Raw genomic sequence first — 26,756 nt, 5'->3', positions numbered from 1 at the left:
CTTGCATGTGGATTGGCCATCCCAATCAAGCTTTGGGGGCATATTGCTGTTCACTTCCCTATACACTTGAAGTTTAAATCCAGCCATACATTTGAACCCAACTCATATTACATAGGTGAATAGCAAATTAAATGCTTTTATATCCAAGGGCCTCCTAATACATTTGAGTGAATTTACTAATCTTTCCATTTAAAATATTCCTGAGTCCATTGAACACAGCAAATCAGCTCGTTCTCTTTCCTCTTCTTTATGTCTCCTCCATCATTCTCTTCTTTCATGCTTAAATGCTCTGTAGGTTGCATCCACACCGTTGAATAAATTTGACAATAACATTCCATTCATTTGAGGACAGCATTTGGAGACAGTGGTCACCAACCAATCGGTCAGGATTGACTGGTCGATCCTAGAGGATCTCCCAGTCGATCGCAATCTCTGGTGGTGTAGCGTGGCTGCCACCAAGGCAGACTCCGTACCCCAGCCCCACGCCGCTCCCAGAAGCGGCCAGCATGCCCCACGGCGAGGCCCAGGAGTCTCCCTCTGCACGCTGTTCCTGCCTGCAAGCACCGCCCTCGAAGCTCCCATTGGCCAGGAGAGCTGTGGGGGCGGTGCTTGCAGAGAAGGGCAACGCACAGAGCCATGTGCTCCCTCCCTTCCCAGGGGTGCATTGGCCTCTTCCAGGAGTTGTGTGGGGCCGGGGTAGGCAAGGAGCCTGCCTTAGCCTTGCTGCACCTGCTGCCGACCGGGAGCTGCTGAAAGGAAGTGCGCCCGATGGGAGGCTGCACCCCAACCCCCAGCCCCGAGCCCCCTCCCCCAGCCAGCACCCCATATCCCCTCCTGCACCCCAAGCCCCAACCTGACCTCCCTGCAAGAGCCAGCACCCCGTACCTCCTCCTGAACCCAACCCCCTGCCCCAGCCCTGACCCCCCACTCCCAGAGCCAGCACCCTGTACCCCCTCCTGTACTCTAACACTCTGCCCCAGCCTAGGGCCCCTCCTGCACCAAACTCCCCCCAGAGCTTGCACCCCCTTACCCCTCTTGCATGCCAACTCCCTGCCCCAGGCTCAGCCCAGAGCCCCCTCCCCCGCTGCGAACCCCTCGGCCCCAGCCCCGAACCCCAACCGCCTACCCCAGCCCGGTGAAAGTGAGTCAGGGTGGGGGAGAGCAAGTGACGGAGAGGGAGGGGCATGGAGTGAGCAGGGTGGGCCACTAGATAAGGGGTGGGGTAGATCCTGGGTTGCCCTTAGATTCAAAAAGTGATCTTGGGCATAAAAAGGTTGGAGACCACTGCTCTAGAATATGAAGCACAACTTGTTTCTCACCACACAGGCTTTCAGTAGCACTTGCAAAGTAAGAAACAAGAGAAAAACCAGAAGACAGAAATTAGAATCTTTCATTGTGCAAAATCAATTCCAACTGATTTCAGTTCACAATTTGTAGTATAATTTATTAACAGGAAGATGCTAGCCCAGGGCATTCATTTCCTTTCATGGTGGTTGTTATCTGACCACACAAAAGAAAGGAAGGGAAGTAGGAAGTAAAAGCCCTGGCTGCTGTACACTTTTTTCAGGTTACAAGATCCATCACAAGCTGTAAAAATCCATAATGACATTGTCCTTTTGGAATTGCTACTTATATTGATTATGTTCACTTGCTGACACTAAGAAGATTCCCTTATCATTCTGGAAGTATCATACAACCACACTGGTTTGCACTCTTTCATTTTTTTAAAGTTACAATTACAAAGAATTTGATTAACATCTCAACTATCTTAAGATGTAGACCAAACATCCTGTAAAATAGAATATGGTCTCTCATGTCTGTACAGTGCATCCCAACATTCAGCTGAAAATAGTGGAGGTCTCTCACAGATGCTGCAATGGGGACTAAGTAAAGAATAGCATGGAAAGACTAGCAAGACATGTAAACAATGGCAAGAAAACACTGGGCCAAGAGGAAGGGGGGAAATTAAAGAGTCCTTAAATTAATTAATTAATGTAGTACTTCTATCTTGTTTTGGGAGGTCACAAATAAATGAAGTTAAAATGCAAAAAAAAAAAAAAAAAAAATCACATTTCTTATTTACATTGTTACATTTTTCTTAAATTCATCTGCTAACTTTAAAATTCAAAGGAAAAACATTTTAACTCACATTCCTGAGGAGAGAAAAATTGGCATTACAAGGTGTCTGCATAGTAAAAGAGCACTTGAGAAATTCACTGCTGTACAGAGGGCCAGCATGAGGCCTATGTAGGGCTTAAGGTTTACGTAAGCCGTATTTTGAGAGCCTAAATTGGAATTAAGATGTACATAGACATTGTGCTGGCTCTCTGCACAGTTGTGACTTTCACCCTCTGACAAACTGGACTGAATGGAGAAGATACACAGACTTTCTCTACATGAAAACAAGTCATTTTGAAATAAAAATACACCTGTTGTGATTTTACAATCAAATTCTCCCAATTTTATACAGAGTACTATCAAATACACAAAGTAAGCAAAGTGGGGCAAAAAGAGAAAAATATTTTCCTTATCTTTTTCCATTATAATAGTTTTAGGTGTTACGTATGACACCCGTGATTGAAACATTTTAGACCAGTGGTTCTCAACCTTTCCAGACTACTGTACCCCCTTCAAGAATGTGATTTGTCTTGCGTTTCCCAAGTTTCACCTCACTTAAAAACTTACAAAATCTGACATAAAAGTACAAGTGTCACAACACACTATTACTGAAAAATTGCTGGCTCTCTCATTTTTACCATTAATTATAAAATAAATCGACTGGAATATAGTGTACATACATTTCAGTGTAATACTTGAGCCTGTTTTTCACTCATGAGCCTTGTCTGAAGCCAAAGCCCCGCCGCCTGGGGCTGAAGCATGTAACTTAGGTTCACAAGGCCCCAGGCAATTGCCCTGCTTGCCACCCTCTAATGCCAGCCCTGCACTTGCAACCTCGCCCCCACCCCAAGCCCATCTCATAACCCCCTTGGGGGCTGCAACCCCCAGGTTGAGAAATACTCATCTAGATGAGTTGAGTACCCCCAGGGGTACACATAGCCCTGGTTTGAGGACCACTGGTTCAGATTACTTATGATAATTTTAAGTTGATAGTGTCTCTTCAAAAAGATACTCACACACATTTAAAATAAAAACCAAACTGCTTTCCTGTTAGTTTTGCATTTCATTTCCAAAACACAACCTTCAAATGATTTCTAACTAGTATTTCTTCTGACTGAAAACAGGATCTGGATTATAGCCATAATAAAATACAAGATACTTTTCTGAAAAGTCATGTGACAAAAACAAAACACCTGAGTTCTGCAATTTCAGATATTTATGCAGGACTAACAACCTTTTTCCTGTTGAAGTGAATTACTAATGTACAGTGCCTTTAAATGGTCGATTACAGTTGGCATGGGAAAAAAAATATATCTTTGTCTGCTTTTCCTCAGCATAGCACTCCTTGTATCGACCAAAGTACAAAGTGTATGACAATAGATTTTTACTGAATCTAACCTATAAACAGGAAAACCTGTTTAAATTGCAATGATCGTTGGTCATATATACATACACACGTGTATAGCACAGTCTTTAACCAACTGCTTGCATATCGCATGGGGAACAGAACTCGCAATTTTTTACACCAAAAAAGCCACTCATCTCTACCACTTGAACTTTAAAGCATAATTACCATAGCTCTCACTAGGAGTAGGGCTTTCCTCTCTTTTTTTAGGCCAGTTAACGGATGAGAGATCCAGGTACATAACCTCAGTTTTTACTGCTGCCATTTACAAAGGGTATGTCTACACTACGAAATTAGGTCGAATTTATAGAAGTCTTTTTTTAGAAATCGTTTTTATATATTCGAGTGTGTGTGTCCCCACACAAAATGCTAAGTGCATTAAGTGCATTAACTCGGCAGAGTGCTTCCACCATACCGAGGCTAGCGTCGACTTCCAGAGCGTTGCACTATGGGTAGCTATCCCACAGTTCCCAGTCTCTGCCGCCCATTGGAATTCTGGGTTGAGATCCCAATACCTAATGGGGCAAAAACATTGTCGCGGGTGGTTCTGGGTACATGTCATCAGACCCTCCTTCCCTCCCTCTCTCCCTCTGCAAAAGCAACGGCAGACAATCGTTTCGCGCCTTTTTTCCTGAGTTACCTGTGCAGACGCCATACCACGGCAAGCATGGAGCCCGCTCAGCTCACTGTCACCGTACGTCTCCTGGTGCTGGCAGACGTGGTTCTGCATTGCTACACAGCAGCAGCCCATTGCCTTGTGGCAGCAGACGGTGCAATAGGACTGATAACCATCGTCATCATGTCCGAGGTGCTCCTGGCTGCCTTGGTAAGGTCGGACCTGGGCAGACATGGGCGCGGGGACTAAAATAGAAGTTACTGGACCAGCTCATTCTCTTTAGTCCTGCCGGCAGTCCTATTGCACCGTCTTCTGGCGAGCAGCCAGGAAATGAGGGTGGCTAGCAGTCCTACTGCACCATCTTCTGCCGAGCAGCCAGGAGATGAGGATGGCTAGCAGTCCTACTGCACCGTCTGCTGCCAGCCAAAGATGTAAAAGATAGATGGAGTGGATCAAAACAAGAAATACACCAGATTTTGTTTTGTATTCATTTGCTCCCCCCTCCCTCCCTCCGTGAAATCAACAGCCGACAATCATTTCGGTGAGGTCTATCAGGGGCACCTTGAAAAGTTTAATGGAGATTCAGTCCTGCCTGAAATACCGGGGGGAGGGATAGCTCAGTGGATTGAGCATTGGGTTGAGCATTGGCCTGCTAAACCCAGGGGTTTGAGTTCAATCCTTGAGGGGGCCATTCTGTGTGACAGTTGTTTTTGTTTTTCCTTGATGTAAAGCCACCCCCTTTGTTGCTTTTAATTCCCTGTAAGCCAATCCTGTAAGCCATGTCATCAGTCGCCCCTCCCTCCGTCATAACAACTGCAGACAATCGTTCCACGCCTTTTTTCTGTGCAGACGCTATACCACAGCAAGCATGGAGCCCGCTCAGATCACTTTGGCAATTAGGAGCACATTAAACACCATGCGCATTATCCAGCAGTATAGGCAGCACCAGAACCTGGCAAAGCGAAACCGGGTGAGTAGGCAACGTCAGCGCGGTGATGACAGCGATGAGGACATGGACACTACTGTGGGGGCTGCTGTGATGCAAGTAGCCAACACAATCAAAGATCTGCTGATATCAAGGGTAGTGATCCTGGGAAATGTGCAGGTCATAGCGGATGGCTTTGCTGCAATGGGATTCCTTAACTGTGGTGGGGCCATAGACGGAACCCATATCCCTATCTTGGCACCGGAGACCAAGCCAGCAAGTACATAAACTGCAAGGGGTACTTTTCAATAGTGCTGCAAGCACTGGTGGATCACAAGGGTCATTTCACCAACATCAACGTGGGATGGCCGGGAAAGGTACATGACGCTCACACCTTCAGAAACACTGGTCGGTTTCAAAAGCTGCAGGAAGGGGCTTTATTCCCAGACCAGAAAATAACTGTTGGGGATGTTGAAATGCCTATAGTTATCCTTGGGGACCCAGCTTACCCCTTAATGCCATGGCTCATGAAGCCGTACACAGGCAGCCTGGACAGTAGTCAGGAGCTGTTCAACTACAGGCTGAGCAAGTGCAGAATGGTGGTAGAACGTGCATTTGGACGTTTAAAAGCGCGCTGGCGCAGTTTACTGACTCGGTTAGACCTCAGCGAAACTAATATTCCCACTGTTATTACTGCTTGCTGTGCGCTCCACAATATCTGTGAGAGTATGGGGGAGACGTTTATAGCGGGGTGGGAGGTTGAGGCAAATCGCCTGGCCACTGGTTACGCGCAGCCAGACACCAGGGCAGTTAGAAAAGCACAGGAGGGCGTGGTGTGCATCAGAGAAGCTCTGAAAACCAGTTTCATGACTGGCCAGACTACAGTGTGAAAGTTCTGTTTGTTTCTCCTTGATGAAGCCCCCCGGCCCTTGATTCACTCTACTTCCCTGTAAGCTAACCACCTTCCCCACTTCTCTTTGATCACCGCTTGCAGAGGCAATAAAGTCATTGTTGCTTCACATTCAAGCATTCTTTATTAATTCATCACACAAATAGGGGGATAACTGCCAAGGTAGCCCGGGAGGGGTGGTGGAGGAGGGAAGGACAAGGCCACACAGCACTTTAAAAGTTTAAAAGTGTTATTGAATGCCAGCCTTCTGTTGCTTGGGCAATCCTCTGGGGTGGAATGGCTGGGTGGCCGGAGGCCCCCCACCACATTCTTGGGCGGCTGGGTGAGGAGGCTATGGAACTTGGGGAGGAGGGCGGTTGGTTACACAGGGGCTGTAGTGGCGGTCTGTGCTCCTGCTGCCTTTCCTGCAGCTCAACCATATGCTGGAGCATATTAGTTTGATCCTCCAGCAGCCTCAGCATTGAATCCTGCCTCCTCTCATCACGCTGCCGCCACCTTCAGCTTCAGCCCTCTCTTCAGCCCATCACTTACTCTCTTCAGCCCGCCACCTCTCCTCCCAGTCATTTTGTGCTTTCCTGCATTCTGACATTGTCTGCCTCCACGCATTCGTCTGTGCTCTGTCAGTGTGGGAGGACAGCATGAGGTCAGAGAACATTTCATTGCAAGTGTATTTTTTTCGCCTTCTAATCTTCGCTAGCCTCTGGGAAGGAGAAGATCCTGTGATCCTTGAAACACATGCAGCTGGTGGAGAAAAAAAAAGGGACAGTGGTATTTAAAAAGACACATTTTATAAAACAACGGGTACACTCTTTCACGGTAAACCTTGCTGTTAACATTACATACATAGCACATGTGCTTTCATTACAAGGTCACATTTTGCCTCCCCCCACCGCGTGATTAACAGCACGGAACATTTCTGTTCAGCCACAGGCAAACCGCCCAGCAGGAACGGGCACCTCTGAATGTCCCCTTAAGAAAAGCACCCTATTTCAACTAGGTGACCACGAATGATATCACTCTCCTGAGGATAACACAGAGAGATAAAGAACGGATGTTGTTTGAACGCCAGCAAACATACAGTGCAATGATTTGTTCTGCAACGATTCCCGGCTACGTGCTACTGGCCTGGCATGATAAAGTGTCCTTCCATGGTGGACGGAATAAGGCTGCCCTCCCTAGAAACCTTTTGCACAGGCTTTGGGAGTACATCCAGGAGAGCTTTATGGAGATGTCCCTAAAGGATTTCCGCTCCATCCCCAGACACATTAACAGACTTTTCCAGTAGCTGTACTGGCCGCGAATGCCAGGGAAAATTAATCATTAAACACGCTTGCTTTTAAACCATGTATACTATTTAAAAAGGTACACTCACCAGAGGTCCCTTCTCCGCCTGGTAGGTCCAGGAGGCAGCCTTCAGTGTATTCGGCAGGGTACTGGCTCCAGGTCCAGGGTGAGAAACAGTTCCTGGCTGTCGGGAAAACCGGTTTCTCCGTGTGCTTGCTGTGAGCTATCTTCTTCGTCCCCAAAACCTGCTTCCGTGTTGCCTCCATCTCCATTGAAGGAGTCAAACAACACGGCTGGGGTAGTGGTGGCTGAACCCCCTAAAATGGCATGCAGCTCATCATAGAAGCGGCATATTTGGGGCTCTGACCCAGAGTTGCCGTTTGCCTCTCTGGTTTTCTGGTAGGCTTGCCTCAGCTCCTTAAGTTTCATGTGGCACTGCTTCAGGTCCCTATTATGGCCTCTGTCCTTCATGCCCTGAGAGATTTTGACAAATGTTTTCGCATTTCGAAAACTGGAACGGAGTTCTGATAGCACAGATTCCTCTCCCCATACAGTGATCAGATCCCGTACCTCCCGTTCGGTCCATGCTGGAGCTCTTTTGCAATTCTGGGACTCCATCATGGTCACCTCTGCTGATGAGCTCTGCACTCACCTGCAGCTTGCCACGCTGGCCAAACAGGAAATGAAATTCACAGTTCACGGGCCATTTCCTGTCTACCTGGCCAGTGCATCTGAGTTGAGAGTGCTGTCCACAGCGGTCACAGTGGAGCACTCTGGGATAGCTCCCAGAGGCCAATACCATCTAATTGCGTCCACAGTACCCCAAATTTGACCTGACAAGGCCGATTTCAGCACTAATCCCCTTATCGGGGGTGGAGTAAAGAAATCAATTTTAAGAGCCCTTTAAGTCGAAAAAAAGGGCTTCGTCGTGTGGACGGGTGCAGGGTTAAATCGATTTAACGCTGCTAAATTCGACCTCAACTCCTAGTCTAGACCAGGGCAAAGGTGACTAAAATGTATAAAGCGGGAAAAAGCGACTTGAGTGTGGCTGGCTCTACATGCTTATGAGGTGAAGAAGAGGAGTCTTCCTCCCTCATACCCCTGAGTAAAGCCTAGGCCCCAATCACAGTCCTTATGCTCAGGAAACACAAGGACTATGCAAGTCGAGTGCTGTTGTCTATGAGAGCATCTAAAGAGAAGCCAAAAGTAACAAGCCCCTTTGCACAGGCCAGCACAACTTGTCATACCCAAACATCACTCCTTCACAAAAGTTGTGGAATAAATTGTGCTTTTCAGACAAAGTATGGCTCACACTTTGGATAGAGTTAACTCAGTTCTATATCCCTTCTACAACACTATTTTTGGTCATATTCTTCCTATGAATTTCTATTAGGGGATATATATATTTGATGACCCACACACAGGTCTGTGTTAGACAATATAACTCTCTTCTTAAAAAACAGGAGGCTAGTGAAGAACTAACACTAACATAGCAGCTGCTTTAGTTGCAGGAAATGGCAGACCCATTTAAAAACATGGGGTCAAGACGATTTAAAACAAAAATAAAATCAATATAATATGGCTATCAAGAATGCCTATTTTAATGTTAATGGCACAAGCAACTACAGATTTAAGTCTTACTTTGTTGAACTAATATTTTCTACTACTGTCATTTTAAGTGACTACCCAGATCATCATCAGATTGGGGTGTAAAGCTCGCACATGCACGCACACACACACACACACACACACACATAGAGGGCCAGCACCAGGCCTAAATATCAACATATATATATTTAAATGGTGTCTTGATCTTGTGCTTGACCTCTGCAAAGGGGGGAATTTTACCCCAGTAAATAGTTATTGGAATTTTTTTCAATCATTAAAAGAGGTCATGAACCAAACTATAAACATGATCATGCACATTATTCACTGGTGGCACATCATATACAATGTACATCCTATTAAGTGCAAGTTCTGCAGACTATAGTGACTTTGACTCCCACAGATTGACTGTATGGATGTAGACTGCAGGATTGGGTCCTAGCATGCTACATCAAATATTAACATGTACAATTAGAGGTCTGTGCTTGTCATCCTGATTTAATTCCCATTGCATCATTTACTAGGGTACTAATGTTATCATAATCACTGAAATGAATAGGGGAAGGAAGATCAATGCATTTTTTATTCCTAGGCTTTAGGAGTTGAATGTACCCAGAACTCCACTCTACCCTGAAACAAAAGTGTAACAACTAATTATGTAGGTATTTTTGTTTGTTTTCTAAATCCTGCTAAAAAGATTGTTGTTCATAAAGATCAAGTTAATTCATAATTTGAAAATCATTATAGGCCTGATCCAAACTCCATAAAAGTCAATGGAAAGTCAGCCCCTAAATCACAAACTATTTAGATATAATTAATAAACATTTAATACTCTAAATTAGCTGCCACTTAGGGTAGGACCCATTTCTACTATGGTAGAACCCTCCTCTCCAAAGCATTCAGCTACTTTTCCATTCAATTTGTGAGCAAGTATGGTATTCTAACACACCATAGATTAAATGGAGGTATTACAGGAACAGAACTAGTAAGAATGGTTTGTCCCCTAACTGCTATCCCACAAGCTACACCCAGTACTTTAGTACCATCCTATTGTAAAATGTAAAAGGTTAAAGTTACAGTCCATGAAAATCTCTTGTTTGCCTGGTTGTCATAAACATATAGAGGGAAAAGGAAACATTTCACACATCATCTTTTCCGCTCCTAATACATTTTCAATTTTCTATTGCAGTCTTTGTTTGGCCATGTATCTCTGATAATGGGTTACTATAGTCCCACTATGCTGCATAATACTTTCCCTTCCTTTTTCTGTAAGCTTCCTCATGACAGAGAGTACATGTCTTTGGCCTTAAGGAGAGAACCTAAATGTACTGTCTCTAGGAAAAAGTGTCTTTAAAATGTTAAGAACTGTATTTTTTTTTCATAATCATCATGACCCTATGCATGTACATATGCATGCACACAAACTCACATACAGATTAAATATACCTATTTATAGAGCTGTATGATTTTCATTGGCACAAATGTTGACAAAAAACTCTCCTGATAGATTAAGTTTGCATGGTTTCATATCCCTTAGCTTTGCTTTGAGTTCCATGGTTGTGTAACACCCTATTATTCTTACCACACCTCTCAAAAAATCCAGCTCAGCATATCACTGATTAAACTGGCTGGTTTACATTATTGAACTCATCAACAAATCCTGTGAGTTTTGCAAAGAGATTGGTGAATTTTGCCAGTTTTGTAACAATCCCCTAGCAATGCAAATCAGACTGGTTCGGATGAAATCTTTCACTAAATGCCCTCTTTTTGCTGTCTGTGAGGTTCGACACGCTTTGAAAAGGATCGGTGAAAACTTCTCACAAAGTGCAGCTAGTTATACTGTTGGGGCCATAGTTAGGCAAATACAAATTCCAATAAAATTTGTAAATAGCACTAGTCACCTAACCTTCCTAGTTAAATACACATCAATGTCTATGGACCCGATGCTGTGAGATGCTGAGTGCCTTCTGTGAGGTGCTGATTGTACTCAGATCTCAGGAAGTTCATAGGAAATGAAAGCGCTTAAGGACCTCATCAACCCACCATCAACCTCAGCCTGGACCAGTCCACACAAGAGATCCACTTCCTGGATACTACAGTGCTAATAAGTGATGGTCACATAAACACCACCCTATACCGGAAACCTACTGACCACTATACTTACTAACATGCCTCCAGCTTTCATCCAGACCACACCACACAATCCATTGTCTACAGCCAAGCTCTACAATACAACCGTATTTTCTCCATCTCCTCAGACAGAGACAAACACCTGCAAGATCTCTATCAAGCGTTCTTACAACTACAATACCCACCTGCTGAAGTGAAGAAACAGACTGACAGAGCCAGAAGAGTATCCAGAAGTCACCTACTACAGGACAGGCCCAACAAAGAAAATAACAGAACGCCACTAGCCGTCACCTTCAGTCCCCAACTAAAACCTGTCCAGCGCATCATCAAGGATCTACAACTTATCCTGAAGGATGACCCATCACTCTCACAGATCTTGGGAGACAGGCCAGCCCTTGCTTACAGACAGACCCCCGATCTGAAACAAATACTCACCAGCAACCACACGCCACACAACAAAAACACTAACCCGGGAACCTAACCTTGCAACAAAGCCCGTTGCCAACTATTCAGGGGACACCATCATAGGACCTAATCACATCAGCCACACTATCAGAGGCTCGTTAACCTGCACATCTACTAATGTGATATATGCCATCATGTGCCAGCAATGCCCCTCTCCCATGTACATTGGCCAAACCGGACAGTCTCTACATAAAAGAATAAATGGACACAAATCAGATGTCAAGAATTATGACATTCAAAAACCAGTCGGAGAACACTTAATCTCTTTGGTCACTCGATTACAGACCTAAAAGTTGCAATTCTTCAACAAAAAAACTTCGGAAACAGACTCCAAGGAGAGACTGCTGAATTGGAATTAATTTGCAAACTGGACACCATTAAATTAGGCTTGAATAAAGACTGGGAGTGGATGGGTCATTACACAAAGTAAAATTATTTCCCCATGTTTTTTTCCCCTCTACTGTTCCTCACACATTCTTGTCAACTGCTGGAAATGGCCCATCTTCATTATCACTACAAAAGGTTTTTTTTCTCTCCTGCTGTTAATAGCTCACCTTAACTGATCACTCTTGTTATAGTGTGTATGATAACACCCATTGTTTCATGTTCTCTGTGTGTGTGTGTGTGTATATATATATATATCTTCCTACCATATTTTACACTGCATGCATCTGATGAAGTGGGTTTTAGCACACGAAAGCTTATGCTCAAATAAATTTGTTAGTCTCTAAGGTGCCACAAGTACTCCTGTTCTTCTCACAAGGTGAGACACTCATTAACTCACAGATTTGGGGCCATGGATTTGTTCTGTTTATACAGCATCTAACACAAGAGGGTCCTGGTCTATGAGTAGGGCTCTTAGGCATCATAATATTTCAAATAATAAATAATAATACTAATAATAAGACCCTATGAGCCAGATCTCTATGCATCACTCCCAAGTGGACTACCCCTTGGGAATCCCTAGCTAGTTTAGAGCTGGTATATCCAACTCTGCTCCACCCCTTTCCATCCCCCATCTGGCTTAGTGAGAATTCCGGGGTGGGAGGAGGCATGGCAGGATTGCAGTGAGTTCCAGCAATCTCTTGCTGGTGTAACAGCCTTTATAGAGATAGTACAAGCTGGTATAATTTTAAGCAACCCAGAGGCTGCTCTAATTTAAGATGGGCCCAAACCAATCTCCAGCAATATAAGTAACAGGGGAACAAAAGTGGCATACAGCCACCTTTACTCCCTCTCCTCTCTTGAGTCCTGTAGTGAGCTCAGTTGAGCTGGACCAGAGGATCAGAATGCAGAAAGGGTATTACTTATATCAAGTAAAAGACTAGTAAACTGAAAACCCATGAGGCATATAACAGCTCACTGCCAGACTTTTCAAAATTTAAGTGTTGATTGTTCAAAATTTATGTCTAGATTTTCCTTAAGAATGCAATTTCCTGGCACATGGTAAAACTCACTTTTAGACCCACATGTCAACACAGCAGGCATCCTGTTTCAAATGTTATTATGGAAATACTACAGTGTTCTGTGCCAAATCTGTCCAAATTAAACCAAGGGGAATGGAAATACTCTCCCTGGATAGGAGGTGATTGCACTAGGTGGGCTTGTTTACATGGAGAGTAAAAGTTACAGAGAATATAAAAACAGATACATCATAATATTGTAGAAGAAGTTGAGTAACATATCATTCAGCCTGTGTACTGTGGAAAGAACACTAAGGTCATGGCTAAAATAAGACCAGTGACTGTTTGATAATAGAAACATGTAGGAGGTAAAACTGGAGAATTTTCCACTTTTTTTTTTTTTTTAAGTGACACTGTCAGATTAAAACAAGTTTTGTTTTTAGGGGTTTTTTTTTTTGTTTTTTTTTGTCAAAGCAAATGTCCTTGCCTGTGTTGCTGTGGGTCTGATGCAGAGCCCACTGAGTCTGTGGGAGTCTTTCCATTGATTTCAAAGGGCTTTACATCAGGCCCTAGTGCCAGTACAATACGAATGCCTATACTAGCCAATATTATCAGTTGTTTATGTTTTGCGTCATGCTCAGTTTGGAAAATGAAAAAACAATACTCTGCTGAATTTTTGTTTCTAGCCAGTTTCACTTTCTGGTTCAACTGCCCAATCCTGTTCTCACAGAAGTCACTGACTTCAAAGGGTCTAGTTGTGTGCACAAAGGTAAGTATGTGTATTTGCAGGATTGGGGCCTAACATAATTCAAGGGTTGAATTTATAGTTATATATACTGTCAATACATTTTGAAATACAAAGTTTGAAAAATATTTCCGGTTCGTTTATCCACCAGGTATTATGTTTCCTCTGCAAGGACTTGACATCACTAACACTGAAAGCATAGGGAACGCAGATTCCTGCTCTGCTGTAAGGGTAATCTGGTGTCAGCAATTCCCCTAGGAGAAACACAGAACGCTGAACTCAGGCCTTGACAGGCTGGGTTTTCTTATTTATTTGTTGTATTTGTTTGTTTAAGAAAACAACTCTTTCATCTTACTGTGAAAATGTATCTGTTTGTAATTTCAAGGCTACACGTGTTTGAATAACTAAAGGTCTTAATTTTTTTTCTTTAAAAAATAGTTACTTTAAAAACATTTCCTATAAGTGTTAAAGGTTTGAAACCTTTGCCAGTGGGAGTAAAATAATTAAGATTCATATACTGTAACCTATATATATATACACACACACACACTGGAAAGTATTTCAAATGTTACTGGATATATAAATTCATGCATTTTTGTATTATATTTTATTCACCCTTTAATAAAGTTACAGTAATAGATCTATAACAAAAAGTCAAATAGGCAAGAATTATAAAATTCTCATAATTACAAAAAGCTCAACTTGAATCCCCAACAGCATAGTTGACAATAACACCATAATGACAAAAAGAAGAAAAGAAAACTTAGCAATTCAAAGCCAAAAGTCAGAAGGTAGTCACAATTCATTTGGGCATACAGAGACACAGATAATCAATTTGGATCATGGATTTCAATGTTAAAAATATTAAATGCTAAAACCTCATTTTATCAAGTCCATGTGCTAGAGACTCTCAGGTGCACCCAAGGAAGGGTAAACCACAAAGGAGCCTGTTCTATGCCAGCCCTCGCACATTTTAGAACCTTTGGACTACTCTACAGTATTCTGAATGGTAACAGTTCGCAAGAGGCATCTGCCAGCTATGGACTGCAAGAGCTTTATATATGCTGGCTATGCCATTGACACACCCCTTATACCAGATGCTGCTGCAGGCAAAGAGACATAGGAGCCAGCTATGCCAACTCTGCTGGCTGCTTTCCAGCCCTTTTGTGCCACCAGAATAGTGCAAGAGATTGGATTGTAGCATGTGTTTTACTTCTTTTTTTGATAAAGAGAATTAAATACATTCTACACAATGGCCACCTGTTATTTTCACACCTAGGGCTTGCATGCAATAGCATATAATGTTACTAGCCCTCAAGAATAGCATAGTATTATTTTGGGACAACACTAAAGATAACTTGAGTCTTGACTAATGGCACTGGCGGCAAAAAAAAGTAGTGGGGGAAGTCTACTGCCATTTCTTTCTGAGCAGGAAGCTGGAAAAGCAAGATCTTCTTATGGGTATGGAGGCAAAATTAAGCATTATGGCATTATTTAATATTTGATTAACAAATAATGGTTCATCTCCAAGATAGGTCATCGAGCCCAAGGTATGTTGTTATAAAACAAACACCGAACTGGCTGGTGAATCTGATCCCAGGGGAGTTACTCAGAAAGGAACCTCAGGTCTATTCTCGACAGTGATAGCTGGTGTTTATTTATTGCATTCCAGCTATTAGAGGCTGCAAACCAAAGAGCCTGCCTCCCCTTGTCAGTTTTATCTCTAGGACACTTATTAAAATTAATAGACTGGTTTGAGCAAAGGATAAACATATAGTCTGTATAAGGAAATATAGATAAAATAAAATAAAGAACAAATTTTCTCCAGCCAAACCACGAACCCATCCCATGGCTCCTGAAAAGGATAGATTTCTCTTAGTGGAAGCAATCATCCTTGGAAGATTAGAAAAAGGTAAAAGGGGAGGACTTGACAGGTTCTCCCATTGTTTGCAAGCGCATAATGAAAAGCAGAGTGAAGAGCAGTCATGAGCTTCTGACTCACAACAATAAAGCACCAAAGATTTCATCTGCTGATTATTCACTGAGGATGAAACATGGCTTTAACAGCTGGAATCTTTAAACTAAATAAGAGACATAGTGGAACCACAAAAATTCTAAAACAACTAAGAAACCTCCCAACTTTCATGCAAATGGTCACTGTTGAATGCACCTGTCTGATAGCTGCTGTAAGTGACTCACTGAACATGAAAAAACAACGAGGAGTCCTTGTGGCACCTTAGTTAGTCTCTAAGGTGCCACAAGGACTCCTCATTGTTTTTGCTGATACAGACTAACACGGTGAAACCTGTCACTGAACATGCACGCTTAGGCCAAAATTTTAGAACCTCCAATGTTGCCTGCCACTTCTTCATAGCAATGCTATGTTCCACAGCTAAAACAATTCAGGATGCTTTTAGTGCTCCCTGTTTAACTGTAGCTACCAATAGTCTTAGAATCCTAGGGTGAAATCCTGAACCCACTGAAATCAATAGGAGTTTTGCCACTAACTTCAACGGGTCCAGGATTTGATACCCTAGTCTAAAATAGAATGGTAGAATCCTCTACTGAAGCTGCTCTGAAGCCAATGATGAATTACTACAGCATTCTGATGGAATTCCAGGGTGCGTCATTTATTTACATTCTGCCTGCCATGTGAAGTTTCAAATGAACACAATAATTTTCATGTCCTGTCCTAAACTGCTGTTCAGTGATGCTGTGTACTGCTGAAGGATTACCACCTTCCATTCTAGAAGCAAATGAATTTAAGAGGTGAGCAAATTAGTTCTCTCCTATAAAACGTAAAATAATATTACTATTTGACACTACAGAGAAGTATATTTGGGACAATAAAGAAATGGGACAGGTCGAACAATAGTTTGAAAATGATGGACACACTAGTGCTGATTCTCAGTTACTCTAAGGACCCTTTACACCATTCAGGGAAGAGATCAGATCCATAGCTAGTATAAAATCTCACAGCTCCTGACAATATATACCAATTGAAGATCTGCCCCGGTAGTATACAGGGGCCATAAAGTTGGAGTAAATGACTTTTATACTTTACTGGCTTCCTATTCATTTCCAAGTGCAATTCAGGTTTTTGATTTTGATCTATGAAGTGTTATATGGCTTGAGTCTTGGTTATCTCAAAGACTGCCTATGGACTACAAATATACCACTGCAACAGAGATCAGCTGAGGCAACTGAGCCAACAGTGGTGGGCAACCTGCGGCCTATCAGGGTAATCAGATTGCAGGCCGCGAGACATTTTGCTGACATTGACGGTCCGCAGGCACGGCCCCCCCGCAGCTCCCAATGGGCGCAGTTTGCCGTTCCCAGCCAATGGCAGCTGTAGGAAGCAGCAGGCCATAGGGACATGCTGGCTGCCGCTTCCCACAGCTCCCATTGGCCAGGAACAGAGAACCACGGCCACTGGAAGCTGCGGGGGGGCAATGCCTGCAGACAGACAATGTCAGAAAAATGTTTCACAGCCCACAATCAGATTACCCTGATGGGCCGCAGGTTGCCCACCACTGCAATAATCCCTACACTGAATGTCAGAGGTGAGCAGTTCCCAGGTGATTTCAGTGGATAGTTCTTGACCGTGTCTGACCTAACTTACATTTGCAGATTCTTGAGGACACAGTCCACTGCTTATTTTTATTCAGAATTTGGCAGTAGAGTGCCTTGGGGTGTTTTTAATTTTGTTTTTAAATGTCATTAATTGAATTTAATTCTGTACATCCAACCTGAGATGTTTTTCTAACTGGGTACATTTTATTTTAAAAAAATAAATAAATCAAGAATAAAATGACTTGTAGAAGTTGTTTTTTAAGGAAATAATCCTTTAGTTTTTTTAAAAATATGATATAATGCACTCTCCCACATTCTGCATTGCAGTCTCTAAGTATTCTCATAGGCTTTAAGGACAAAAGGGACCATCATGGTCACCTAGTCTGACCTCCTGCACATCACAGGTCACAGAACCTCACCCACCCGCTCCTGTAATAGACCCCTAACCACTGGCTGAATTACTGAAGTGCACAAATCATGGTTTAAAGACTTCAAATTACAGAGAATCCACCATTTACACTAGTTTAAACCTGCAGGTGATCCATGTCCCATGCTGCAGAGGAAGGTGAAAAACCCCCAGGGCCTCTGCCAATCTGACCTGGGGGGAAATTCCTTCGCGACCCCAAATATGGTGATCAGTTAGATCCTGAGCACATGGGTAGAACCCATCAGCCAGACCCTTGAAAAGAATTCTCTGTAGTAACTCGGGCACTCCCCATTTAGCGTCCCATCACTGGCCATTGGAGATATCTGCCGCTAGCAGTTGCAGTTCAGCTACATGGCATTGTTGGCAGTCTCATCATACCTTTCACTCCATAAACTTATCAAGCTCAGTCTTGAAGCCAGTTAGATTTTTTGCCCCCACTACTCCCCTTGGAAGACTGTTCCATAACTTCTCTCCTTTGATGGTTAGAAACCTTTGCCTAATTTCAAACCTAAAACTTGTTGATGGCCAGTTTATATCCTCTTTTTCTTGTGTCCACATTGGTGCTTAACTTTAATAACGCCTCTCCCTCACTGGTATTTATCCCTCTGATGTATTTATAGAGGGCAATCATACCTCCCAACTGCCTTCTTTTGGTTAGGCTAAACAAGCCACACTCTTTTTGAGTCTCCTGTGAATAAGGTAGGTTTTCCATTCATTAGAACATCCTAGTGGCCCTTCTCTACACCTGTTCCAGTTTGAATTCATCTGTCTTAAACATGGGAAATCAGAATTGCACACAGTATTCCAGATGAGGTGTCACCAGTGCCTTGTATAATGGTACTAACACTTCCCTGTCTCTACTGTAAATACCTTGCCTGCATTAGCCTTTTTCATGGACACATCACACTGGCGCTTAGTCATCCTGTGATCAACCAATACATGCAGGTCTCACTCCTTCTCTGTCACGTCCAACTGATACATCCCCAGGTTATAGCGAAAATTCTTGTTGTTAGTCCCTAAATGCATGACCTTGCACTATTAAATGTCATCCCATTTCTATTACTCCTGTTTACAGGGTGATTCAGATCTTCTTATAGGATATTCCAGTCCTCCTCTGTATAGGCAATATCTCCCAATTTTGTGTAATCTGTAAATTTTATTAGCACACTCCACTTTGTCAGTAATAAAAATGTTAAATAAGATTGGTCCCAAGACCAATCCCTGAGGAACTCCACTAGAAACCTCCCTCCAGACTGACAGTTCAACTTTCAGTATGACCCGTTGTAGTCTCCCCTTTAACCAGTTCCTTATCCACCTTTTAATTCTCATATTAATCCCCATCTTCTCTGATTTAACTAATAATTTCTCATGTGGGAACTGTAACAAATGCCTTACTGAAATGCAAGTAGATTAGATCTACTGCATTTCCTTGGTCTAAAAAGTCAGTTATCTTCTCAAAGAAGGAGATCGGGTTGGTCTGGCACAATCTATCTTTTGTAAAACCATGCTGTGTTTTATCCCAATTACCATTAACTTCTCTGTCCTTAACTACTTTCTCTTTCAAAATTTGTTCCAAGACCTTGCATACTGTTGAGATCAAACTAACAGGCCTGTAGTTTCCCAGATCACTTTGTTCCCTTTCTGAAAAATAGGAACTATATTAGCAATTCTCCAGTCATAGGATACAACCCTCGAGTTTACAGATTTATTAAAAGACCTTGCTATTGGGCTTGCAATTTCATAAATCAGTTCCTTTAATATTCTTGGATGGAGATTATCCAGCCTCCTCAATTTAGTCCCATTAAGCTGTTTGAGTTTGACTTCTACCTTGGATGGGGTAATTTCTACCTCCATATCCTCATTCGCCACCCTGCCACTACCCCTAAACTCTTCATTAGCCTCATTAAAAACTGAGGCAAAGTATCAGTTTTGGTGCCGGACTGGGCCTAGACTATTTTTAATCTCCACCCCATCCTTAGTATTTAGCAGTCCCACTTCTTTCCATCTTATTTGTACGGTTATAGGACCTTTTACTATTGGTTTTTATCCCCTTTGCAAGGTCTAACTCTGCTTGGCTTTTGGCAGTTCTCACTTTATCTCTACATTTTCTGACCTCCAAGAGGTAGCTTTCCTTGCTGATTCCTCCTATCTTCCATTCCTTGTAGGCTGTCTGCTTTTTTCTTAATCACCCATTTGGGATGCTTGCTCATCCAGCTTAGTCTGCAGCCCTTCCCTACAAATCTTCCCCCTTGCTTGGGATGCAGGCTTCAGATAGCTTCTGCAACTTTCAAAGTAATTCCAAACCTCCTCCACATTCAGATCCTTGAGTCCTTCAGTCCTGTCCACGTCCCTAATTCCCTTAATTTTTTTAAGTTTGCCCTTTTGTAATCAAGGACAGTAGTTGCAGATCTATTTTTGTTTATCCTTCCACTTAATTTAAACTGAATGACCTCATGATCACTCAAACCAAAGTTGCTTCCTACAACCAGTTCTTTTATAAAAGTCCTCACTACTCACCAATACCAAATCTCTTGCTGGTTCAGCTACTATTTGGTGAAGAAATCTGTCAGCTATCACATGCACGAAAATCTGAGCCCTAATATTAGTAGTAGCATTTTTTCCTCCAATCTATATCTGGGAAGTTAAAGTCTCCCGTAATCACACATTTCCCAGTAGCACTTATTTCATTAAAAACATTAGAGGTCTCTATCCATAGCCAAATCTGATCCAGGGGGTGGGGAGCGGTCTGTAGCACACCCGGAGCACTGGCCTGGGGACCCTCTAGTAGCTTTCTTCCCCAAAGTGATTTTGGCCCAAAACAGACTTGGTCTTATATATTCCAACCCTTCTAATTTCTTTACACAGTCTACCTCATCATTAATATACAATGCTACTCTACCACCTTTGGCCTTTATTTCTGTCTTCCCGGAACAGCACGTACTCTTCAAAACCTGTACTCTAGTCATGACGACTAGTCCACCATGTTTCTGTTTTCCCAATCCCTGGTTTCACTTCCTGCACCACTAGTTCTAGTTCCTCCATTTTGTTGCCCAGGCTCCTCGCACTGATCTACAATCATCTTCATTGTTGCTGCTTGGCTACACCCACATTCCTCGCCCGATTGGGTTCAGTCACTCATTCTACTGCCAGTATCGCCTGACTGGTATCAGCACTATCTTTCCTGGTAATGTCCATTCTCCTACCCACTGCTGTTCCTTTCTCCATTGCTGTATCCTTTCTTACTTGATTTTTCTCCCTCTCAACGTTAAATTCAGGTGTGGAGATCATACGAGCATCTCCCAACCATCTCCTCGCAGTTCCTAATTTAAAACTCCTTTAATGAGCTGTGCCAACTTCCATCCCAGAAGTCTATTTCCCTCCTTACTCAGGAGGAGTCCATCCCATGAGAACAGTCCTCTGTCCACAAATGCCTCCCAGTGGTCGAACATTCCAAAACCCTCCTTATAGCACCACTGCCTGAACCATCTGTTGATCGTCATAATCTTGTCTCACCTTCATTCTCCTCCTCTAGGGACAGGCAGAATCCCACTGGAGATACCTGAGCCTCCATTTCATTAAGCATCTTCCCCAGCCTGGCATAATCTCCCTTGATATGTTCCACCGAGAATCTAGCTGTATCATCTGTTCCCACATAAAGGACAATCAGTGGATTATTTCCAGCTCCCATTAGGATCCTCTTCAGCCTTAGGTCCACATCCTGTATCTTAGCTCCTGGCAGACAGCACACACTTCTGTTCTCCAGATCAGCTCCGGTGACAGGCCTGTATCTTTTTCTTAGTAGGGAGCCCCCAGTCACATAAACCTGCCTTTTCCTGGTGATGGTGTGATTCTCCGGCCTTCCGCCTGTTCTTTCTCGCTGCAAGTCCTCTTGTCTTTTATTCTCCCTTGCAATCTTCTGCAAGTCATCCTGTATCCTCTTGGGGCTCTGTACTCTGGGTATCTCCATTGGCTCTTCCCCTCTTCTTACAGGATTAGCCACTTGTCTTTTCTTCCTTACCCTTCCTACTTCATTTTTCCTGCTGTGCCCCTTCTTCATTTTCCAACTCAGCAAACCTGTTCCTGAACTCTGTTTCTCCTTTACTTACTTTCTTTCTTGGAATCGGTTTCACAGGTTCTCCTAAGGAAAATGACAACTTCCTCTAGTATGAAATTGATTTAAAAAAAAATTATTTAACTGCAGTAACACAATACAAGCTTTGCAATGTACAATATATTGCTGTAAAAATTCATTGGACTACAGCCATAGGACCCAATGCTAATGTAATCACACAGGCAAAAGTCCCAAAGGATTAAATAGGAGTTTTCTCTGTCCTTGCTACAGACAGGCCCCAATTCAGCAAGGTACTGAAGCATGTGCCTAATTTTAAGCTCATGAATAGCTCCACTGATTTGGTAATTAGGCATATCTTATTTGAGTGAATAGGTCTTCATATTTTATCTAACTGTACCTGAGATTTACTTATTTAGGAAGCAGGTTTGCATTAGTGGAGGAGTATGTGTGTGCATGCATACAGATGTATTGTGTGTGTACTGCTAAAATAATGTAATTAGTTTTATACATGTGTATAAGGCGAACTAAAAGGAAGGAGAGTTTCCTTTGTTAAATGTTTACCAGGAAAGGCCTACTCATGCACAAGGGAAAGGCCTAAAGCTGCAAACTATAGCACTGAAAATTTTCCATGGTTCCAAATAAAAATCTACAAACAGCAAACCAACCTCCAAATTGACCAAAATAACTTGTTTTTCCATTCATTGGTAATTTCCTCTACCTGCTTTGCTAAACACATTATTAAAACTGAAAGCATTTAAATATACTTTATATTGAAACAGTTAAGCTTTTATTTTTCTGCAGTTCACTGAGCTAAACTTGGCCAATAGTCACTTTCTAATCTGTCTAATTACCTTCTGGTTGCACCTACCAGCCAACTACAGCAATGATGAATGTAAGCACTATAGAATATTGTTTAACTCCAAACTCAAAACTGACATGAAAACCATTCAGTTAATATTAGGTCTTGTAAAATCTTTTCTTTTTAATTAAAAAAAAAAAGTAGACCTAAACTGCTTGGTAGCCTGTGCTTCTCAACATTGTTATGAGGAAGGCATATCAAGTATCCATTTCATGGTTGGGTAAACTGAGACAGAGAGAGAGATTAAATGACTGGCTCAATATCACACACCCAATCAGTAGTAGAACCAAGAAATAAACTAAGGAGTTCTGGCTCCCAGCCCCCTTCTGTAATAACTAGGCCACAGTGCTTTAATATCTCTTTGCAGGGAAAGAGGATTGTTTCCCTTAATTACATATGATTTCAGTACATAAAATCATACATATTAACAGAGTGAAACCCACTCATACATAGTGGTGATGAGGTATCTTTTCTTATTAACAAAGCATGGTAACCATCTCTTCACTCATTTTATTTCTAACATAGAATGATAGCATTCTTTTAACGTATGACTATTCCTATTAAATTAATTAAACTAAATCATAAATACATGTGTGAGTACAACAGTGAATTCAATAGTGTAGATGCTCTTACAAAAGAAAATGCCTTTAAAATTACTATTTTAATAAAATTATCTTCTAATGCCAGTAAAAATCTCATCAATATCTAATTCAATAGCCCACAAATACAACACTCCTGAAAAGAAGCCACAGACTCATCCCCACTTCTCAACATAGTTTTAATAGAAGAGTTGCTATACCAAGGCCACATACTTAGAGATTTCATTACTTTTACAAAAAATACATTATTCTATATTTGAGTAAACTGTGAAGTAATCGTAGGCATTCCCACACCATACCAGTGGTCTATCTAGTCCAGCATCTTGTCTCTGACAGGTTTCAGAGTGGTAGCCATATTAGTCTATATCAGCAAAAAGAACAAGGAGTACTTGTTGAAGAATTGCAACTTTTAGGTCTGTAATTGAGTTTCCAGGGAGGTTGAAGTGTTCACCGACTGGTTTTTGAATGTTATAATTCTTGACGTCTGATTTGTGTCCATTTATTCTTTGCATAGAGACTGTCCGGTTTGGCCAATGTACATGGCAGAGGGGCACTGCTGGCACATAATGGCATATATCACATTGGTAGATGTGCAGGTGAACGAGCCTCTGATGGTTCCAGTTGGAGAACACTTCAACCTCCCTGGTCACTCAATTACAGACCTAAAAGTCGCAATTCTTCAACAAAAAAACTTCAAAAACAGACTCCAACAAGAAACTGCAGAACTGGAATTAATTTGCAAACTGGACACCATTAAATTAGGCTTGAATAAAGACTGGGAGTGGATGGGTCATTACACAAAGTAAAACTATTTCCCCATGCTAATTTTTCCCCTACTGTTACTCACACCTTCTTGTCAACTGTTTGAAATGGGCCATCCTGATTATCACTCCAAAAGTTTTTTTTTCTCCTGCTGATAATAGCCCACCTTAATTGATTAGTCTTGTTAGAGTCGGTATGGCAACACCCATTTTTTCATGTTCTGTGTATATATATCTTCCTATTGTATTTTCCACTGCATGCATCCGATGAAGTGGGTTTTAGCCCACGAAAACTTATGCCCAAATAAATTTGTTAGTTTCTAAGGTGCCACAAGTACTCCTCGTTCTTTTTGTCTCTGACAGTGACTAGTACCAGTTACTTCAGAGGAATGTACAAAAACACACATAATGAATAATGATGGACTAAACTACCAATAGAAGAAGTTTTTCCCAAACTTTTCATCAGTTATTGTGTGATTTATCCCGATTCATATGGGTTCATATCCCTTATAAGCAATTTTTATCCTGTCTAATGTAAATGTCGATGTTCTCATTATCCATATAAATCTTTACTGAATCCAACTAAGCTCTTAAACACAGGGATATCTTGTGTAATGGATCCATACATTTTAAAGCCAGAAGGGACCATTGTGATCTTCTAGTCTGACCTTCTGCATAAACACAGGTCATAAGACTTTCTGGAATTAATTCCTGCTTCAAGTCCAATAGCTGTGGTTGAATTAGAGCATATCTTTTAGAAAAACATCCAATCCTGATTTAGAAATTTCAAGTGATGGAAATTTCCCTGGTTAGTTGTTGCAATGATTAATTACCTATACTGTTAAAAATGCATCCCTTATTTCTAGTAAATTTGTCTAGCTTCAACTTCCAGCTATTGGGTCTCGTTATGCCTCTGCCGGGTAGATTGAAGAAACCCTCTATTATCAAATTTCTGTTTCCCATGTAGGTACTTACAGGCGGTGATCAAGTCACCCCTTAACCATCTCTCAGTTAAGGTAAATAAATTGAGCTCCTTGGGTATCTCTTTATAAGGCATGTTTTCTAATCCAAGCACCAGTGGTTAATTATGTGTTGTATAAAAAGTATTTGGTTAAAGTAAATGGTTAAATTTTACTGTATCGGAAACAGGTAAAATTTAACAATTGCCTAAATAAGGTCTACTCATGCTCCCACTGAAGTCAATGGAAAACTCTCAGTGACTTCATTTGAAGCAGGATTGGGCCCTAAATGAACAGGTGCATTAAGCAATGTATTTTTTCTTCTTCTTCAAATCATATTTGTTTGATACTTACTAATCTGTAAAATACAGGCAATTGTAGGGAGCTTCCCAGTCAGTGTGAATGAGCAAGATTTTTCTGCATATAATTCAAGATGCAAAATAACAGCATTGGTAAAAACCAGCTACAACTTGGAAATAGCATACTGCAGAACCCCCAACAGGAAAAGAAGAAGGAATGCTAGATTCCTGGGTGCACTTGGAAAAGTTATCAAGCTTCATGCTCTTTTACAAGCCAATTAAAAATCTGATCATTTATGAAACCAAAAGCCAGAGCAAAATAAAAATTCTCCAAACTGGTCATCAGTGTGTGTGTGTGTGTGTGTGTGTGCCAAGAAGGTCTGGATGTTACCCTGCTGTGGAACAGATTTATAGCACCACACACCTTCATTTATCCTATTAGTGTGCATGGAATGAGAAACACCATCCCAGTACTGCCCTCAAAAATAATTGTATTTTGTTGTCACTGAGTAACAACTGCCTTTTCAGTTACGATATTTATTACTATTTGATAAGGGACTAGCATCCACTTCAGAGAGAAAATGAATGGTTTATATTCCAACCAGTGATGGAAAATAATAGAGAAAAGATTAAGAGCCTGATCCAGGGCCCACTGCTGTCAACTGGAGTTTTTCCATTTACCTCAATGGGCACTGAGTCAGGCCATAAGTGCCAAGTGAATTAGTAAAAGCTAATTTTCTGGCTGTCTTTGTTTGTTATTGCATAATGAATAAACCAAAAGTCAGATTGGTGTAAAACTGGTGACCAACATAACGTAACAAATGCAGTTACTCTTAATTTATACCATTGTGAACAGAAAATAGGACCCATGAGTTTAGCACTCCATGGACCTGGTCCAATGACCACTGAAGTCAGTGGAAATGTTCCCATCAACTTCCAAGAACATTAGATCACGTTCCATGAGAATGCCATACAATTAGATTCTCTAGCTAAACCTTTGAATTTCAAAATACACTACATATCTGAAAAAATCTTCCAAAACATTTAATATTAAGACAGTTCTGTTTTCTATCTGCAGTGTCCTTTTGTTGTTTCTTTGTTTACAGTTGCTAAACTACAGCTACAAAATGATTCACATATTTAGGAATGGTTCTGTGGATGTACTGAGAGGTAAAAACCTCTAAATATGCTCCACTCACACACACTGTTTCTGAAGGGGTCATCATAGAGCTGTCAAGCCGTATGAACTTAGATGGGAAAGACTAAAGGGGGGGGAGAGAGGAAGGTTATGGCTGTGGCTTTTCTGGGGCTCCTGCTACTTTGTGACTGTTGACATTTAAGAGACTGGAACTGCATCTGTTTAAGAAACAATTACTAGAAAGTGTAACTATAAATCACTACAGAAATCTGGAGACTCTGATGAGTAAGTAGTCAATTAGAAATAAAGAGGAGAAAATACAATCTACTAAAAGCAGAACAAAATCATCCAATCAAAATACAAAGCTATCACTAATAATCAATTGCTCCAACACTTGACAAAATGGATACTTTTATCAATATGCAGCTTTACATTTTCCCTGTAAACTGAATTACTAAAATGG

At 41.8% G+C, this 26,756-nt stretch overlaps 1 protein-coding gene across 4 annotated transcripts in view; it reads right to left on the bottom strand.

Moving 5' to 3' along the window:
• The window catches only part of BCL2 (BCL2 apoptosis regulator), a 127,349-nt gene that overhangs the window by 92,450 nt on the left and 8,143 nt on the right, over positions 1 to 26,756 (bottom strand). The window contains exon 3 of one of the 4 annotated variants that reach the window (XM_073332219.2): positions 6,106 to 6,715. The exons of the other annotated variants lie outside the window; for them this stretch is intronic. Coding sequence (XP_073188320.1) covers positions 6,668 to 6,715 — 48 coding nt within the window. The 3' untranslated portion in view covers positions 6,106 to 6,667. Of the gene's footprint in view, positions 1 to 6,105; positions 6,716 to 26,756 lie in introns of those variants that run through there. 4 annotated transcript variants of the gene reach the window in all.

This window comes from Lepidochelys kempii, chromosome 2 (genome assembly GCF_965140285.1).
Source record: "Lepidochelys kempii isolate rLepKem1 chromosome 2, rLepKem1.hap1, whole genome shotgun sequence".
In the NCBI taxonomy this organism is placed as follows: domain Eukaryota; kingdom Metazoa; phylum Chordata; order Testudines; family Cheloniidae; genus Lepidochelys; species Lepidochelys kempii.
Note: the sequence above shows the minus strand (reverse complement) of the source record. Positions and strands in the feature narration are given on the sequence as shown.